General features: G+C 40.5%; 1 protein-coding gene across 1 annotated transcript in view; it reads right to left on the bottom strand.

Annotated features, from left to right (window-relative positions):
• The window catches only part of LOC141128137 (multidrug and toxin extrusion protein 1-like), a 228,124-nt gene extending 219,609 nt beyond the window's left edge, over positions 1–8,515 (bottom strand). Inside the window, exon 1 of the mRNA XM_073615236.1 lies at positions 8,198–8,515. Coding sequence (XP_073471337.1) covers positions 8,198–8,311 — 114 coding nt within the window. The 5' untranslated portion in view covers positions 8,312–8,515. The remainder of the gene's footprint in view (positions 1–8,197) is intronic.
• Positions 8,516–19,068: the final 10,553 nt, after the last annotated feature.

The raw sequence follows: 19,068 nt of genomic DNA, 5'->3' as shown, positions 1-19,068 counted from the left end.
GATTTTTGGTGACACATTCCCCCATCCTGGCCATGTCTTCCCCCCGTTTGTACTCTGTTGGGTTGGTTTTTCCTCTGCCACCTCACCTCCCAAGCCTGACGCTCATTAATGCTGCCTCTGGGTATCAAGCAATTGGTAGTCTGATCCAGCCTCTGGTGAGTAAAGGGCCATACGTTTTTGGACCCTCTTGACTAATTGTCATGATACCATGTCTGTGTTAATACTTATTTGGTTCATTATACCCCCTACAGATGTACTATACATGCATCTACACCCGATGAAGCGAGCATGGTCTTACGAAGCGCATTGGGATACTTTTTATGCATGTGTACTCTGCAATTTACATTTTATACCTTGATACGTGTAATGACATTTTCTACTGTATGTATCATTTCAGTGGCTTGGCTATGATTCATGTTTATGTTTGCATGACTATTTTAATAAATTTTGTTTGAGACTGCATTTACTCTGTCAATTGTTGGCTAATCACATTCACCTCATTTAAAGTCCCGGGACGATTTCCTGTTTTTTCTTGCATATATTGGGATGGAGGTGGTTTGCGGGTGACACCAGACCTTTTCCTTTTTGTCCAGTGTGAAAGCAGCCTTACTCTCAGACCTATGTGTTTTCCTCAAACTTGAAAGAATACAGTGTAAAGAATATGAACAGCTGTTATACTACAGTTAAAAAAGTCTGTCATGTATTCCTACTGTATTCTGAGGAGCTTTACATTGCATGGTTTTAGACTTCAAAGAGAAAAAAGAAAATTGACCATAAGAGCCAAGACCATTAAGGTGTTGCAAGAAAGTTTGGGATTATCTTTTAACAGGTATAGGGTACAGTTCATAAAGAGCTAAAAAGGCAAAAAGTAGGCCATACTTCCTAAATTCCTGTACCTTTTCAGAGTTCTTCCAATACACATCCCGGCCTATTTCCTTAGAATAATACAACAAAATCGTATAAAATTTACTTGGGGGAAACTCAAACCATGAATATCTAGAGAAACCTTATTCCTTCACAAAATCCATGGTGGCCTAGGATTTCCAAATATTTCATTATATTATAAAGCCACTCAACTAGCACACTCCATAAAATATCACTCCAAAACTGAGATTCCCTTGTGGGTTACCATCGAAGCAATAGATTGTGACCCTCTCTCCATACACAATATTTTATGGTTACGTCCCATAGATCGTAAAACTTTAAAAAACCCAATCACTAAACATTCTCTAGCTATCTGGGATAGACTCAAAATCTCTCATGGTCTGCAATCCAAACAAAATCCACTTCTATCTTTTCTCAAAAACCCAGCTTTCTATCCAGCATGGACTTATCCCAGATCTTTTCGGGCTTGGCCCAAAGCAGGTATAACATGTTTACATCACATGATCCTAAATACAACTATCCGTCCTTCCCAGACTTTAACAAGTCTTTTGGGCTCCCCAATCAGAAATATTTTGTTACCTTCAAATTAAGAACTTTTGTATTCCTTTCCTAAGCATTGACGACTCTGTAGATGATTTTACGAAGTTTGAAAATATATGCATGAAAGACTCTCATGCCAGAGGTCTCATATCAACAATATACTCCACATTACTAGTTAAATCAGATGTTAAAATACCATCTTATGTGGTGAAATGGGAAAAAGATCTTGATCTTGAACTATAGATAAAACAGAATGGTCTGTAATCTGGTCCAATATCAAATCTTTTTCTCCTAATGTGATAGATATTGAAACCACCTACAAGGTACTCTCACGCTGGTATTTGGTTCCTGCTACAATAGCTAAATTTGCGCCTGATTACTCAAGTCTCTGCTTTTGTGGCTGTTCAGAACAAGGAACATATATACACATGTGGTGGAATTGTTCTATTAAAAATTCTGGAAAAAGGTTTTTTTACTCGCTTCAGAAATGTTTGAAATAACAATAATACCAGATCCAGAAATTGCCCTTTTAAATATAAAACCTGATTACATGACTCGTAAACATATCAAGCTAGTCATACAACTTATGACGGCCGTTAAACAGACAATAACTAAAGCATGGAAAACTCCCTAAAGCCCCATACACACTATCAGATTTTCTGCTGATTTTTGTCTTCAGATTTACCAAAACCAAAGATTTACCAAAATCTTTGATTTACCAAAATATGAGGTCAAACCTTAGGAGTTCAATTTGTATGCAATCAGGCAGGCCCTTGCACTGCATTGTTTTGGTAAATCTGAAGACAAAAATCAGCAGAAAATCTGATGGTGTGTATGGGGCTTTACTAAACATTGCAAAAATCAATAAAAGTCCAATGCACATGCGGAGTGTGGTGGCTGTCAAATATCCTTATGACAAATAAAATATGTGTAGACTCCAATGATACAATCGGTCATATTCAGCTTCACCCAGATAAACAAAAATGCGCTTACCAGATTCTGTGGACCTCTGCAAGGAATCTGATCAATTTGAAGCATATATAGATTTACAAAAATTTGTTAGAAAAATTAATATAAAAAAATTCTTTGCTACAAAGGAAAAGAAACAGGGAACCAAGGAAGCCACCATCTATAAACATTCTAAATTAAAAAACAATTCTACTTTTAATCCAAAGTTGCAACAAAATGAGAGTTTGGTAGTTTTTAAGAAAATGGTGGAAGGTGACATTAGGAAATTAAAAATAACGAAATCAAAAAGAAACAACATTTGGAAAACAATAAAACAAATAGAAAAAAAGAAAAATATAATTATAAGACCGGCGGACAAGGGAGGAGGACTCGTTATACTTAATAGGAAAGATTATGAACTTGAGATGAATAAACTATTAGGGGCCCAAGATACATATAAAAAATTGAAAGGAAATCCAAGAATTGAATATGAAAAGAAACTCAAATCATTTGTGAAGAAAGGTGAAGATAAAGGAATTCTTACCAAGAAAGAAACTACTTTTTTAGTACCAGAGGCAACAAAAACACCTGTGATATATTATAACCCCAAAATTCATAAAAATCCAACAAAACCACCAGGAAGGCAAATAATTAGTGGAATAGACTCACTTTTTGCCAGACTAAGATTGTACATAGATGGATACTTGCAACCATTGGTAAAAGAGGGTAAATCTTACCTGAAAGACAGCATTCAGCTGATCGATGAATTAAGGAACCTCGAAATTGAGCCCACTGACATCCTAGTCACAATAGATGTCAACTCATTGTACACCAACATAGTACAAGAAGATGGAATCAACAGTGTGGAATGGGCATTGTATAAACAAACAGATATGAAAAATGAACAAATACAATTTATTTTAGAAGGCCTAAGATTAGCCATGAATAACAACTATTTTTGGCATAAAGGGGAATACTTTGTGCAAACAAAGGGCATAGCTATGGAGGCAAAGTATGCCCCCAGCGTAGCCAATTTGTTCCTCAACCATTGGGAAGAGGAACAAATATTTAGCGTATAGAGAAGTAATCTAAAAATGTATCAGAGATTTATTGATGATATCGTCATTGTGTGGAGGGGAACGGAAACTGAACTACAAACCTTCTTTGATGAAATTAATCAGAACATATATGGCATCACCTTCTCGGGTTCTTGGAATAAACAAACAATAGATTATTTAGATCTACAGCTCTATAAGGAACATGGACGTATCAACACAAGGACCTTCTTTAAAGTGATGGACAGAAATGGGTACATCCCGACCAATAGTTGTCACCATCGTCAATGGATTAGCAACATACCAAAGGGCCAACTAATGAGATTGTACAGAAATTGTAGCAATATTAACGACTACAACACCCAAGCAGATATTATAAAAAGATTTATGGAAAAAGGATATAACAAAAGGGAATTAGAAATATTGAAGGAAAAAGTAAAAACTATGAATAGAAATCTGGCAAACCAAATGAAAATTACAAGAAGAAAAATAATAAAAATAAGGATATGGCTTTCCTAACGGGATACAACATACAACATAAATCATTGGAAATGATCATAAAAAAACATTGGGGACTTCTACAATCTGAAAGAATTCTAAAAAGCATTATACCGTCAAAACCTACATTTATCTATAGAAAGGCACCAAACCTTAGGAATAGATTGGTACATAATGCCCTGGATCCGCCAAAGCAGATAAAAATATCAAGTCAACTAAAGGGCTTCTTTAAATGTGGAATATGCCTCCCATGTAGGGTTAGCAAAAAAACTAGTAAGAAAAAAACTGACTTCACCTCTAAAGCCAATGGAACCAAATACAACATAAGAGAGTTTATTACATGTAAAAGTACACATGTAACCTATGTGTTGGAGTGCCCGTGCCATAAACAATATGTGGGCAGAACCACAAGAGAACTACATGTAAGGATCCGGGAACATATAAGTAACATTAAAAATGGTTTTAATAAACACAGCGTCTCTAGACATTTTAGGGACCATCACAATAGGGATCCAGCATTCATGATCTTTTATGGCATAGATAAAATCAAAGGACATTGGAGGGGGGAAAATAAGAAAATTAAAGTCTCCCAAAATGAAACAAAATGGATTTTCCAATTAGACACTCTCCAGCCCATAGGAATGAACATAGATGTAGATTTGAATTGTTTTTTAACAAATTTTTAGGAATAATATCCCCTTCTTGGGCGATTAGCAATTTAAATAGGGGCCCTAGTTCAACGAGTCCCTTTACATCTAGGCCTCTGGGACTATAACACTTATTTTAGAAAAATACATGTCATTTTTACCACAGGTTTTTTTTTATTTTAAATTTGAATTCAATTTTAAATACATTTTATCTTGGTTTTTTCCCCCATAATTCCTCTTACTCTCTTTCTACTTAATATTTTAAAATAATTTTCTCAATATTCTTCCTAAATGTTTCCTATTAAAAGCCCTTTTCTAGATATTTTTCTAAACATTTTCTGGAAATTGTAAAGTAAAAAAATTTTTTTGGTATATTTTAATATGTGTAGGGGTATATTAATTACAGATTATTGCCATTGGTTGTTCGGCATATGCACAAAATTAATGCACAAAGGTTCTTATATTTTAAATTTATAGTTCTACATTGTATTTAAACCTATAATGTATCGTAATCGTTTAGCATTGTAATCTATTAATGTAACTCCAAATGAGTGACGGTATAGAGCATTCAGTCGTCGACATAACATCCCATTAAACCTTATGAAACATGAACTCCGTGATAGAACGCTATTAGCATAGATTTAAATCACTTGGATTGCAGACTTCAGTCTGCATAATCCCATAAAACATGACCGCGGGAAATATACGTCACAAGATTACAGGCTGTTTGAATACATCAAAAATGGCCGCGCCAAACGTAAATAAAGTTTACAACTGCGGGCTTATCTCACCAAAAATGGCCGCCGCGATAAGCGCATATATACTATACAGGTGCGGACTTCGGTCTGCAATACCTTACCCAAAATGGCCACCGTCAATGTTAATTATTCAGGTTACGATTCATTATAAAAAGGAGATGAGGCAAGTGCGGCGCATGCTCCAGATGACGTCAGTGATGAAACGCGTAGGGCGGGGTCAGCATACACTCTTGCATCACTTCCGGTCACCGGCTTTTGTGTCAGCAACAAATGCTTTTATGTCTTTCACTGAACGTGAGTACTTTTTTCATGGTTTTAAGCAATAAATAGTTGAAACAATATTACACTATTGGAATCCTTTTCTCCTATGCTCTATATGATCTATGGGACAAGAGTGAAAACTGCTATTACATCGGGGATTATCCAGCCTCCAGAGTGCTGCACAGTGGCATATACTGTGAATGCTCCATACCCCAAGAGGGGGGGGAAATTCCGGTGAGTGCAGTCACAATAAGAGCACGGATAAAACATGCATGCTGTGATCACCTTTGCAAAGTGGAAATACCAACACAATTATTGTTTTCACCAGCACAGAAGCACTTTATTTTGGATATTTATTGTTGGGACTATATATATATTATATTTTTATTTTCAAATGCATACCTTTCAAAAAAAGTTTTTCACTAGCACAGAAGCACCTTACTTTGTTTAAAGTACTAATGAGACTATATAGCTTCAAAACGCATTTTTTGGAGGATGTATTGGGACTAATCAGTCCCGTTGTTCGTTCAACACTTGGCATATTTGCACAGAGGTTATTTAACCACTTGGTACTTTATTTATATTTATTTTCATATTTTAATTTATTTTTGAAAATTATCTTTTCCTTCCCTTGGCCGGGGGACCCCTCGCTGACGAAGTCCAGTCAGGATGTAACGCCGCATACGGGGGGGGGTCTTACTTGCGGACGTCACCCGCTGCCACACTGTGTTCGTGATCAGTGATTGTGCTGCTGCCCATCCTTTTAAAGTGTTGCGCCCTTGAGCGCTCGTTTTTGCTTTCATTTTTTGTCAATGACTTTTTATAATAAATATACGGAGTGCACTTGATTGTGATTGTGTCCCCATTTCTTATATGCATTGGAGCAGTCAATACCCATTTGTTATACATCTCTGCTGGCCTGGTCATCCACACCTCTGACATCCCCCTGCTGGACGGTTGTATCATGAGGCTTCATTGAGGATCCCAGTGATGGAACCAGGAATTACCATCATCCCTGTGGGGATACATGTGAGTTTGACCTCTGCTTGCAGAGGCCCACAGAATCTGGTAGCGCATTTTTGTTTATCTGGGTGAAGCTGAATATGACCAATTGTATCATTGGAGTCTACACATCTTTTATTTGTCATAAGGATATTTGACAGCCACCACACTCCGGATGTGCATTGGACTTTTGATTGTTTTTTAGTTTCATTCATTGCGCTGCACTTACCCCCATTTTATTATACGTTTTTAGGCATATGTGATTACCTAAAGTGTTCAGCTGGCATACTTTTTGCGATTTTACATTTGTTTGCGCTGATTGTGCCCTATTTTATAGCAGAAACCAGGCACAGAATGAATTGTCATTGTTGCATGCAAAAATGGAAGCCCTAGATAAAGAAAATCTGAAAGGATATGAAGGTCTATGGAAACCATGGACCACACATTGTTTACCTATAAACTTTGACCACCAGGTACTCCAGTCATGGTAACTAACATTTTTATATGCAACAATGATAAAACTATAAGAATAGATTATGCCTTCGGAACACCCCATGCCCTCTGTCCCCCCCACCTTTCCTTACCCTTAGGCTTCTTTCACACTGGGGCTGTGCGGGTGCCGGCGGTAAAATGGCGCTATTTTTAGCACCGCTTTACCGTCGTTTTAGCGGCAGTATTTGCCCGCTAGCGGGGGGCGGTTTTACCCCCCCTGCTAGCGGCCGAGAAAGGGTTAAAACCACCGCAAAGCACTGGCGGTATAGCCGCGCTGCCCCATTGATTTCAATGGGCAGGAGCGGTGAAGGAGCGGTGTATACACCGTTCCTTCACTGCTCCAAAGATGCTGCTAGCAGGACTTTTTTACCGTCCTGCCAGCGCAAAGCTCCAGTGTGAAAGCCCCAAAACACAGCAGCGGCTCTTTCAGGGTGCTTTGCAGGCGCTATTTTTAGCGCTGTATCGCCTGCAAAGCGCCCCAGTGCGAAAGAGGTCTTATTTTCTTTCTTTCTTTTTTCTTCTCTTTCTTATTTCTCTCTTATTATCATTTCATAAGGTATCTAACAGTAACAGGTGATATGGAATATATTTAAAATATCACACTCAGTAGTTTGATACATATACTTTATTCAAATGTTTAACACACATAAGAACTCAGACACAAATAGACCTAATTTGCTTTCATTAACTGATAATAATCCTCTAAATATTAATGTTAGCTAATATTGAAACAGTCTGAAAACTCTGTATCATTTTTATAAATAGGGAACTTATCTAACATTAACATTACCATCTGTGTGTTATATTAATACAATGCCGTAACCTGCTTCTTTATTTTACATGTAACTACTAAAATACCTTTAATTAATACATTATACTTGTTACCATATGTTGATCTTTCAATAAAAATCTTTGGAAGGGAAAAAAGGCAAAAGAAAATGTGCTTGTATCCTATATTCATTCTATCTGCTATTACCAAATGTGGTGAAACTGATGGACAGGACAACTTAACAGTCAAATATAATAGTGAGGTTATTAAAAAAAAAAAACTATAAATCATCATCATAAAATATCAGTATCTAAAAAAGTCAATAATATATCATTGACTTACCAGAGGCCCTGCAAATGATAACAGCATCTTGAGCTCAAAGCCATTTTCATGAAAATAATGCTTTACCCTCTGTGAGATGGTACTACAACAACCAAGGCACCAGCGTTTGAACATGTTGGCCAGAGATGGTATTTACTTCACAGCTTCATCCTATGGATTATACAGCCTTCTCAGTCCTAAAATCCAGAATGATGGAAATAAGCAGTACAGTTCCCAGAATGGTTTCACCTCCTGCACAGCATTGTTAGCGAAGCAAGTCAGCACACCGTGCAAGTGACACAGCAGCAAAGAAGAAGGGATTGTAATTTTTTCTGAAACGGGAAAGACTGGTTTATTTTCAGTTGCACTCCCACTGCATTGTTCAATAAGAGGATTCTAGCCTAGTACAAGAAACTTGATTTTCCAGCTCACTTATATAAAGCCACAAAGGTATATGTTTTCATAGTGAAGGGATTAACAAATGAAATCAGAATCGTAACACCCTGTTTTATGTCAGGGTCTTCGCTAAAAGCGGTTCAACGTTTACAACCCTGCAGAGATATCCATAAACCTTAGAGCTAGTTAAAGCCCAACTGAGCTCTTGCTATGCATTACTGTAACTTAGTCAGGTTACATGTACAGTAATATAAATGGGGCGCTTTTACTTTTTCTCAATTGCGAAATGCTGCAACAATGGTTTAAATTCTGGCAGCATGTAGAAAAATTGGAAAATTGCTCTCATCTCAAACACAAGCAGTGGGCCAGCTCTACAGCGGTCTGATACACAAGGGGCTCAGACCTCTTGAGAGTACCTTGTGTCAGAGAGCTGTGGTTGAACTCCCCTGCATGCTGACAGTACAGGATGTCCCTTGTATAGACAAAACACGTAGGAAGGGGCTAGCGGCCTATGACATCATCACACCCGCTGGTGTACCACAATGTGGTGTCTGTGAGCTTTTGTTACCCTGAGAGCCTTGTGAGTATATTTGCATGAAATAAATAGGTGTTTATATTAATATTACTCTATAATCCTTTGTATTTTCCTTTGAATCTTACTGCAAAGAATGGCGCTTTCCGGACAGTCAGCGTAGGACCTGGTGGGCGTGGAGGTTGTTACCATACCCTACAAGAACATATTTGGGGGGCACACCATACAATGCATTTAAATTCAAGATGGTGCTGCTATAAGACCTACAAACAGTACAAAATATTTTACAGCGCACACATACAAGAATGACATTTCCTGCAAGGCTAAAAACACCTGAACATATTCAAAAAATACGAGGGTTTGGTCACACTATATGGTCATATAGTGCTAAGCCCTCTTACTGCGACAAAGTACCCCGAATTAGTGGGTCCTACACTAGTAATAGAATGGAAGATCCTTTGTCTCAACCTTGGGAGCTGAACTCCTCTATGTGGGAGAACTGAAAGGGATTCATCCTAAACACTGGTGGCCACTAAATAGGAGGTAATGAGGAGGGGGAGGGGTGCTCCAGCCCAAAAACCTGGTCAGGGCCTATTACAACATACAAGAACATATTTGGGGGGCACACCATACAATGCATTTAAATTCAAGATGGTGCTGCTATAAGACCTACAAACAGTACAAAATATTTTACAGCGCACACATACAAGAATGACATTTCCTGCAGGGCTAGTTAAAAACACCTGAACAGGTGTTCAGGTGTTTTTAACTAGCCCTGGCTCTGCTCACAGTGTGTTATGTCTATCATAGGGCGGGACTGGGCGTGACTGTGAGCAGAGCCAAGAAAATCCGAGTACACTCGGCTGTGTGTATCTCTGCTCCGCCGAGTCCCTCCGCGGCGCCATATTTAAATCTGTACACTCGGATGTGTATGTCGGCGTAATCGCAAACAATCAGCGGGGATCACAAGGCTGTTCTGGGGCAAGGCTGTTCTGGGGCAAGGCTGTTCTGGGGCAAAGCTGCACTGGGGCAAGGCTGCACTGGGGCAAGGCTGCACTGGGGCAAGGCTGCAATGGACACTGGGGAAGGCTGCACTAACAAGGCTGCACTGACATGGCTGCAAGGCTGCACTGGGGCAAGGCTGCACTGGGGCAAGGCTGCACTGAGAAGGCTGCAATGCCTCTGACAAGGCTGCATTGATGGGCATTTCAATGTAAGTTTTTTTTCCCTTAAACTTCCCTCCTAAAAGTTTTTTTCCTTAAAATTCCCTCCTAAACTTGGGGTGCGTTTTATACGCCGGCGCGTGTTATACGCCGATAAATACGGTAATTAAACCTTGAGAGTTAGCTCACCAAAATGAAATTCTGTGCAGAAGTCTGAGAAAATCAGTTAGCCAATCACACAAGCAAGAAATTACATTTCTGGGGGTGTTGTATAGAACACTGCCAGGTTGCCATCTTGTATAGAATTGTTTAAGAGTTTTAGAAAATTATAGCAGCTTCCAAATGAAACGTAAAATTAATTTTTGATATTATTAAGCTTTAAACTGGCTTGGGTGGAAATTCCTTATGCTGTATTATTATTTTTTTTATGTAAAGCATGATTTCCCTTTAAATATGTCACTGTGATTTAGCTGGTTGGTATGTTTGTGCACATGGCTTAGCAGAGTTCAGAGTTGACTTCATTGCCTTGAGCTGGGGCAGGGCTGACCACATTTTTCTTTGACAAGGACTAGAACTGGACTGGAGGTTGAAATTAGAATGAAGGCAAGGCATTCAGCAGCTGCTCTTTTCAGTACTACTTTACGAGACCATCATGTGGACCTGAACTAATTTATTGTCCTGTCACAGGGACAAAGACTGCGGTGGAATTTCTCCAACAGGGAGATTTTTTGATTGTTGAAAAGCATAGGCATATCATAACAAATATTCACATAGAGTCTAGTAAAGACTTTTACTGATTACTTTGGAATAGACAAGGCCAATAATAACAATTATGCACAGGGAGTCTAGTAAAGACTTTTACTGATTACTTTGGAATAGACAAGGCCACAGCATTACTGGGCTAATAAGTATTATAGTTCTTTCATCTTAACACTAAACTATATTATATTTTAAGCAAAAGTTTGTGCTAGTCACAGACACACTGTTCTGACATGCCTGTCTTAACCACAAATTCTTAACAGGCATCCAACTACCCACAGACCAAATTTACAAATAAAGCTGACAATGTAGGGGATGAGGACAGGATGGCACAGTCAATCATATTTGGTGGACATGCCCGCAGGTGAGGAGATTTTGGATTTGAGTCTATAATTCTATTTACTCTCTGACCCAGACTGACCTTAAAAAGTCCACATGGCAAACCCTACTAGGCTGACCATTAGAGGAGGTCCCAAAACACACCATCATATTTTTGGCTGCCAGGATAGCAATAGCTAGGTCATGGAGGTTCCCATGCATCCCATTCCCACTGGCGCATTTGAAGTTATCATGGATAATGATAAATAAGAAAATGTCGGCTACTTTACAAGATAACCCAGTGAGGTTCCACCGCCATACTCTGCACAGTTGAAAACCAGGCCCTCTTGGGCCAAAATGGAGCCACTAGAATCATGCTCGTGGCCTCCTTTTGCAGCTTCTTTAGTACCAACGGGATCATTTGAAAAGGGGGAAGGCATAGCACAAGTGGAAGTTCCACGGCTGTGCTAGTGCATCCAATCCGCTCGCTTGATCTTGCCTGTTCAGGGAAAAATAAGCCTCCACCTCTGTGTTAATTTCGGATGCGAACAGATCTATCTGAGGAGCTCCCCATTTTTCAGTTAGTCTCTGAAATATCTCTGAGTTCAGACTCTATTCTGATTCTAGTATCCTTTCTCTGCTCAGAAAATCTGCTACTAGATTCAGATCTCCCTTTAGGTGCACCGCTGTTAGGAACGCCAAGTTGCTTTCTGCCCAGGACAGAATTTGAAGGGCCGAGGATAGTAACGTCCTGCTTCTCGTGCCTCCTTGCCTTGTTATATAAGCCACTGCTGTGGCGTTGTTGGACAACACTTGAACATGGTGACCTTGGACTAGATCCTTGAAGGCCCATAGTCCTGGAAGAATAGCCCTTAACTCCTTCCAATTGGTGGATCACTTGGCTTCCTTGTTTGTCCCTTGAGTCATCTGCCCTTCCAGATGGGCGCCCCAACCCCAAGAACTTGCGTCTGTTGTTAACCTCCTTTCTACGGGAAAACACCAGAGTAGGCCCTTGTCCAAGTTTGAGAGACTCCTCCACCACCAGAGCTTTGAACCTGAGGGGACATTCTGATCAATTTTTCCAGAGACTCCCCATAGGACCAATTCTTCAGAATTGCCTGTTGGAGATCCCTTGCATTGAGACGTGCCCATTGTACTGCTGGTATTGATGCTGTGAGGAGTCCTAACACTGACATGGCTGCCCTGATAGAGATTGGCAGGTTTGTCTGGGTCTTTTTTACAGTATTTTGGACCTTCTCTATTTTTTCCTCCGGAAGAAAGATTCTTTCCTGTGTGGAATTGATGGTATATCCCAGAAATTTTGTTGTCTGAGATGGGATCATGTTTGACTTCTTCTTGTTTATGATCCAGCCAAGACCTTCCAAGTGTCTCTTTGTCTCCTTCAGATCTTTCTCTAATAGATCCCTTGTTTTGGCAAATAGCAGGAGGTCGTCTAGATATGGTACAATTGATATTCCTTTTACTCTGAGGGGAGCTAAGGCCTAGAAAGGAAGGGCTCTGAACTGAAGATGTGAGATTGAGTCTCCCATCTTGACCGCAAACCTTAAGTATTTCTGCGATACTGGTGCTATAGGCATATGGAGATACACATCCCTCAGATCTATGGATGCTAAAAAACAGCCTGGGTTCAGGAGACCATTCACTGAACAGATTGTGTCCATCCTGAACTTCTTGTACCTGATCGATCTGTTTAGTATGTTCAGGTTTAGAATCCTTACTAGGAATATGTGCGAATAGCACCCCTGTCCTTCCTCTTTGGGGGGTACAGTTATGATCACAGTTTGAATAGTTTACAGTTTGGATCAATTCCTGTAGGATGGATGTCATTGCTAGAGATTTCTCTAGGTCTCGGGGAGCCTGGGTTACGTAAAATCGAATTGGTGGCGGTTGAGAGAACTCCAGTCCGTAACCCTCTAATATTGATTTGAGAATGAACAAACTGGTCGTTGTCGTCTTCCACTGTGAAAAAAAGGCTTGCAGCCTTGCTTTCACAGTCGGAGGACTGTCACTGGTCTTTTGTGTTTTGGGTAGGGGGGCGAAACAGTACCCCTGACTTGCTCCTCCCTCTTTGGGACCTCTAGGGTTTTTGTAACCTGTCTCTTTCATGTCCTGGGTTTTGCGATAAGCACGAAAAATGTTCTTGCCCTGAGGGATCACCTTCTTCTTTACTGGGAAGGCCTTCTTCTTATCGACTATTCTATCAAGTACGGCTTCAAGATCAGGCCCGAAAACTAAATCTCCTTCAAAGGGTAGACCACATAATTTGGTTTTTGAGGCTGTATCCCCTGACCATGTTTTAACCCATAAAGCTCTACAAGCTGAGTTTACCAAGGCTGAGGATCTGGCTGACATTTTTACAGATTCAGCAGAGGCATCTGCCATGTACCCCACTGCTTTCTGTAGTACTGGCAATGTATCCAACAGGTCCTTATGGGGAGTTCCTGCTTCAATATGGGTTTTCAACTGTTCAAGCCAGTGCTCTAGGTTCCTGGCCACCACAGTTGAGGCCATAGCTGGCTTCAAGTTTGCTAAGGTTGGATCCCATGCTTTCTTTAATAGGTCTGCCCTTTTATCCATGGCATCTTTTAGGATACCCATATCCTCAAACGCAAGGTCTGCGTTCCTTGATACTTGAGAAAAAGCTGCATCAAGCTTTGGCTTTTTATTCCAGACTTGAGAGCTATCCTCTTCAAAAGGAAAACTCCTTTTGAAGAGGAAAAGAAAGGAGCCCTTTCTGGGTCCTTCCATTCTCTTTTTACTGTCTCCGATAGAAATTTATGTACTGGAAATACCCAATACTTCACTTTCCCCATGCCTTGGAACATTTTGTCGTGCAATGACAACTGGGTTTTATCTTCTTTGATATTCAAAGTTGTGTGGATAGTCTTTAAAAGATCATCCACTTCATCTAAGGATAATTTATAGTGTGAAGAAGAAACCTCTTTCTCTTCATCCTCTTCTTCCTCTTCTTCCTCAGAATCTGGGGAAACACTTTGCTCTTCATCCTCTGAATCACTGCCCCCTCTGGATGCAGAAACAGATGGATGAGAACAGGGTACTGCACTGCCTTTAGGTTGTGCAGCTGGGTGCTTATCCAGATAGGAACGGAATGTCTCAAACGTGTCCGCCAGTTACTTCCGGAAGGAGCTTAATAATTCTCCTTGTTGAGTAGCAGGTGTAGCTGGGGAAGTTTCCTCCTTAACTAGATCTGCTATACAGGACCTGCATAACACCTTGGTCCAGGACTCTCCAAATACATTTTTGCAGGACGGGCATTTCCCTTTAGGAGGAGGGGAAGAATGTTTAGTCTTTTCTTTAACTTTCTGAAATACACCAAAACCAGCCCTCAATTAACATGTGCATCTACACATCTAAACATATAGATAAACAGTAACCACTGAATGTAAAACATAACCGGCTGCCAAATAGAGGAGCTAAGCCCCTGTGTTTGATACCGCAGCTACTAGTGAATCCTCTGACAGAATCACTTTACTAAAAGAGAAAACACATTCTCCCTAGTACCCAACAATCCAGGCAGAGTGGTGCAGGCTCCCCTATTTCCCCCCATGGGAGTAAGGGAGAGAAACAAATACAGGACCTATAAATAATGTACAGAGACCATTGTCCCTGCTTACCTGGGCCTGGCTGGTGTGAGTGGCTCCTGCTCCTGTTCCTGTTCCTCCTCCATGCTGCGAGGCTACAATGGCGTTCAGCTGCTTTTATTTGAATTTCCCGGTCCGCTCGCCGCTGCGAGGGCCAGAAATGACACCAGCGAGGAGAGGCCGCCCCCTCGACCTGCATTCCAGCGGCTGGAAGCCGCGTTGCGCCGCCGGAAGTCCCGCCCCTGGCCGGAATGACGCACTCCTCATCGGGACCCGGAAAGCATGGAGGCTTGGGGATGGAGGAGACGCCGTCACAATATATACAGTTCCTCCTTCTAGCCATACCGCCGGTCTGAAAGAGCGGGGACCCCCAGCAGCCTGACCCTCGCCGGGTATAAAGAGGAGGGGACATCGGAGCATCCCCCTCACGTAAGGGAGGATGCTGGGCTGGCCTGCTGAAAAAACAAGGTTACAGGTATGCCCCATACTCTCCCCACCTGGAGAAAGTGTAGCACACCCCTGGTTCCCTGCAGTGCTTCCACCATGGTGGAGGAAATACTACAACTGAGGCCATGGTGGAAGTGTCCGGTCTATAAAGAAAACTGACTGCAGTGTTTCCTGGGAAAGTGGGTGGAGCTACGCTCTCTCTAGGTGCTGTCCTGAAAGACGAAGGGAGAAAATAGGATCACCATCCGTCTGGACTTTGCGAACAGGATCAGATAGTGGCTGGTGTCAGCGGACATGTCACCGCTGACATCCGCCGCTCCATAGGGATGGATGGAGGGTACAATCAGGTCCGTCTGAAAAACTGACTGGCGGACCTGACAGGACAGCCCATGTGAAAAGGCCCTAAAACTTAAATGTATTTCTTTGGCATCTGTAGCTGAGCACAGATGCTTTGAATCATGTTTGAGCTTAAGCAGTGATTTCTGGAGCCGTTTTGGAGCCGGAGCTAGAGTTTCTGGAACTGCCTGGAGCTGAGAGTTTGCTTTTGTTCCAGAGCAAGCCTGAATCTGGAGCTCAACTGCTGAAGCCACTCCAAAGCAAACATGGAGCACTGCCAGCCCTGCTACACATTTCAAGATATCTCCTGGCCTGCCCTTCTGTATGTAAAATTTTACAGGATTTTCTTGGCCAATTGCTGTTGTTTTTCCTATGAAATAAGCTGTTGCCATGGATGGCTAGCGATTTCCTCCATCAAAGGAATAAATATGTATACTCAAGCTATCTAAACTTTATTTTTTCCGAAAAGTTATTCAAATGATCATGCCTGCGCCTCCAACTTCAATATGATGGCTGTAGGTAGCCTTTGAAAACCTAACCAAAAACTTGATAGTCATTAAAGTGTTACTAAACCCACAACAATAAAATCAGTGTGTATATGCAGTAAAGCATTCTTGTTGTACTCACTGTGGAACCTAAGGGGTTTATCCTGTGCATTGTGTAAAAAGGCTGTTTGATCCTGTCTTCTCTGATCCTCCCCTTCCACTGTCCCCAATATATCTCCTGATAGTAAAGAGCTAGGTGATAAGCTACACATGCTCAGTTTGGTGTGTATTGCTGAAGAGTTTTTTTTTTTCTTGGGAGAGTGCATGTGATTAGCACAGGGCCAATCAACACTGACCAGACAGAGGGTCAGGGGCCTTGCATCCTCATAGGACAATCAAGGGAGAATGAAAACTCCTTTAGCTTTAACCAGACACTGATAGAAGTCACAAGACTGCACCAACTGCTCATGAGAAAAAGTATTTAGCTGTTTATATTTACTAAAATAATAATAATAATAATAAAACAACCCATTCAGATTAAAATAAAATGAAAGGCAAAACATTTGTGTGTGTATATATATATATATATATATATATATATATATATATATATATATATATATATATATATATATATATATATGTGTGTATATATATATATATATATATTTTTTTTTTTTTTTTAAATAATCGTGGTCTTCCCAGTAAAAGGCTGTGCTTGGGGGGTGTCAGAACTAGTCTGATCATTGAAGCAGAGCAGGCTGAGTTCCCAGCTCAGCTAGAGAACTGACCATGCGGTGTTCTGCTTAGTGTGGTCAGTTTTTAACAGGAAAGCAGAGGGGCTGGCAGGGTCACCAGGGATTTCACACAAAGGAAGCAATACAAAGAGAACAGGAGAATTTTTCGCACAAGTACATGGTACAGCAGGCACATATCAGGAATATGACATGTTGGGTTTACATATTCTTTAAATATAAGCAGAAAATTATGTAGGCCACCTGTTTCCTGGAATCTATAAATGAGGAGTTTTGTTACCAATATGGCAGTAGCTTACCAAGTGGTGAGTGCATTCTGCCCCAAGTAAAAGACACTGACAGGGTTTGCTATTGCTAAAGGCTCTATAGCTAATGCAAACAATAATGGAGATAATGGGCACCCCTGCCTAGTGCCTCTAGATAAATTTTAAAAATCTGATGTAGAGCCAATAATTTGTACACAGGCTCGTGTGCCACAATATAATAGTTTGAGCCACCTCACATATCCCTCCCACAGGCCATACATCGCTAGAACCTCCCATAAATATATTGAAAGAGAATACAGCCCTATTCCCCATATTATCTGATGCTATCTGTACATTGAGAAACAATCTTCTCAAATTTGTTGTTGTAGACCTACCAGGGATAAAGCCTGATTGATCTGGGTGTATAAACTTTTCCATAACATTATTTAGTCTGGTAGCCAAGACCCTTGCCAGGATCATGACATCAGAGTTCAACAATGAAATCGGCTAATAAGACTCCGGCAGTGAATCTTTATCTTCTTTAGATATTACTATAATGCTAGCATCATTCATAGAATTTGGGAGTTTAAAGGAATCTAACACCTTCAACAATTCTGGCAATAATATATGTACATATATCTTAAATATTTCCGCCGGTAAACCGCCAATACCTGAGGCCTTCCCATTACGAGATTCCGAGACTGCCTTAATAAAAAAAATCTCCAAGTTGGTTAATTTTATAGGAAAACTTGCTCTGATATAAAGCACTATAAAAGGTGCAGATAAAGAAGATAAAATGTCCTCTTGATTATGTGAGAGGTCTCCTAGTGGCATGCGTACAGAAGGGACCCAATTAGAGTGAGTCTGAGATTTGGCAATTACTGCCAACATTTTCCCATTCCTTTCTCCTTACTCAAAATACTTACTCTTTGCAAAAAAATTTAACTTGTTCGGCTTTTTCCAAAACTGTCCTTTTATATATGTAGCAAGGTCCCGGGTCCCCTTTGGTCCAATGAGAACCTCCAGAGTTAGGGACAGTTGACACCCTTCTGTGTAGATTGGGTTACAAGGCATGGTGGGTGTAATGCAAGGTAGATTCATGGGTGCCAGACACTTCTTGAATGCAGAGAGATTTATGAGAAATGACGTCACGCCCAAATGCGCGCCCGACGTGGTTAGGTCTGCCTATTTGTCCCATGTATAATGTGATAATAATCATAATCCAAAAGTTGTGCTTGTAATGCTTCCTTCGAGCGTCCCAAAGCAGCCAATCTCCACTTCCACTTGCAAGTTTGAAGGCTGGGAATACAAACAGAATCAGAAATAAGATAACAATTGAATATGATGATAATACAACTGCATCATTTCTTTGAAAAAAAAAAAAAGCTTATTTGTAGAGGGGACTTTACAAGTGACGCTGTACGAAATCCACTTTGGGCATTTCCTTCTTGTCTATAAAGCAGAATACGTGTACTGGGCACAAAACTCCATGAACGACCCAGGGCTGGAAGAATCCTACTTGCACTCCTACTTGCACTGTCTTTAGTAATGTGATTAGTTGCCTGGAGAGATGCACCAATCAGTATCATTTAGTACAAGCAATTCATTAAATAAACAAGCAGAAAAGTTATTTGAAGTATCTTGAGCTATATATTAGATCATAAAGTAGCCATCATATTGAAAGATAATATACAATATAATTACAGTAAATATTACATATGAACACAATAAAGTAACATAAAGCTGGTTACACACTATCCGAAAATCAGCAGGAACATGATGACTTTCGGCCAGTGTGTACAGTAGTCTGTCTGACAGAAGCCAGTCTACCGA

Source organism: Aquarana catesbeiana, linkage group LG02, assembly GCF_042186555.1.
Source record: "Aquarana catesbeiana isolate 2022-GZ linkage group LG02, ASM4218655v1, whole genome shotgun sequence".
NCBI classification, from domain to species: Eukaryota; Metazoa; Chordata; class Amphibia; order Anura; family Ranidae; genus Aquarana; species Aquarana catesbeiana.
The sequence above is the reverse complement of the archived record's forward strand: the minus strand, read 5'-3'. Positions and strand labels throughout refer to the sequence as shown.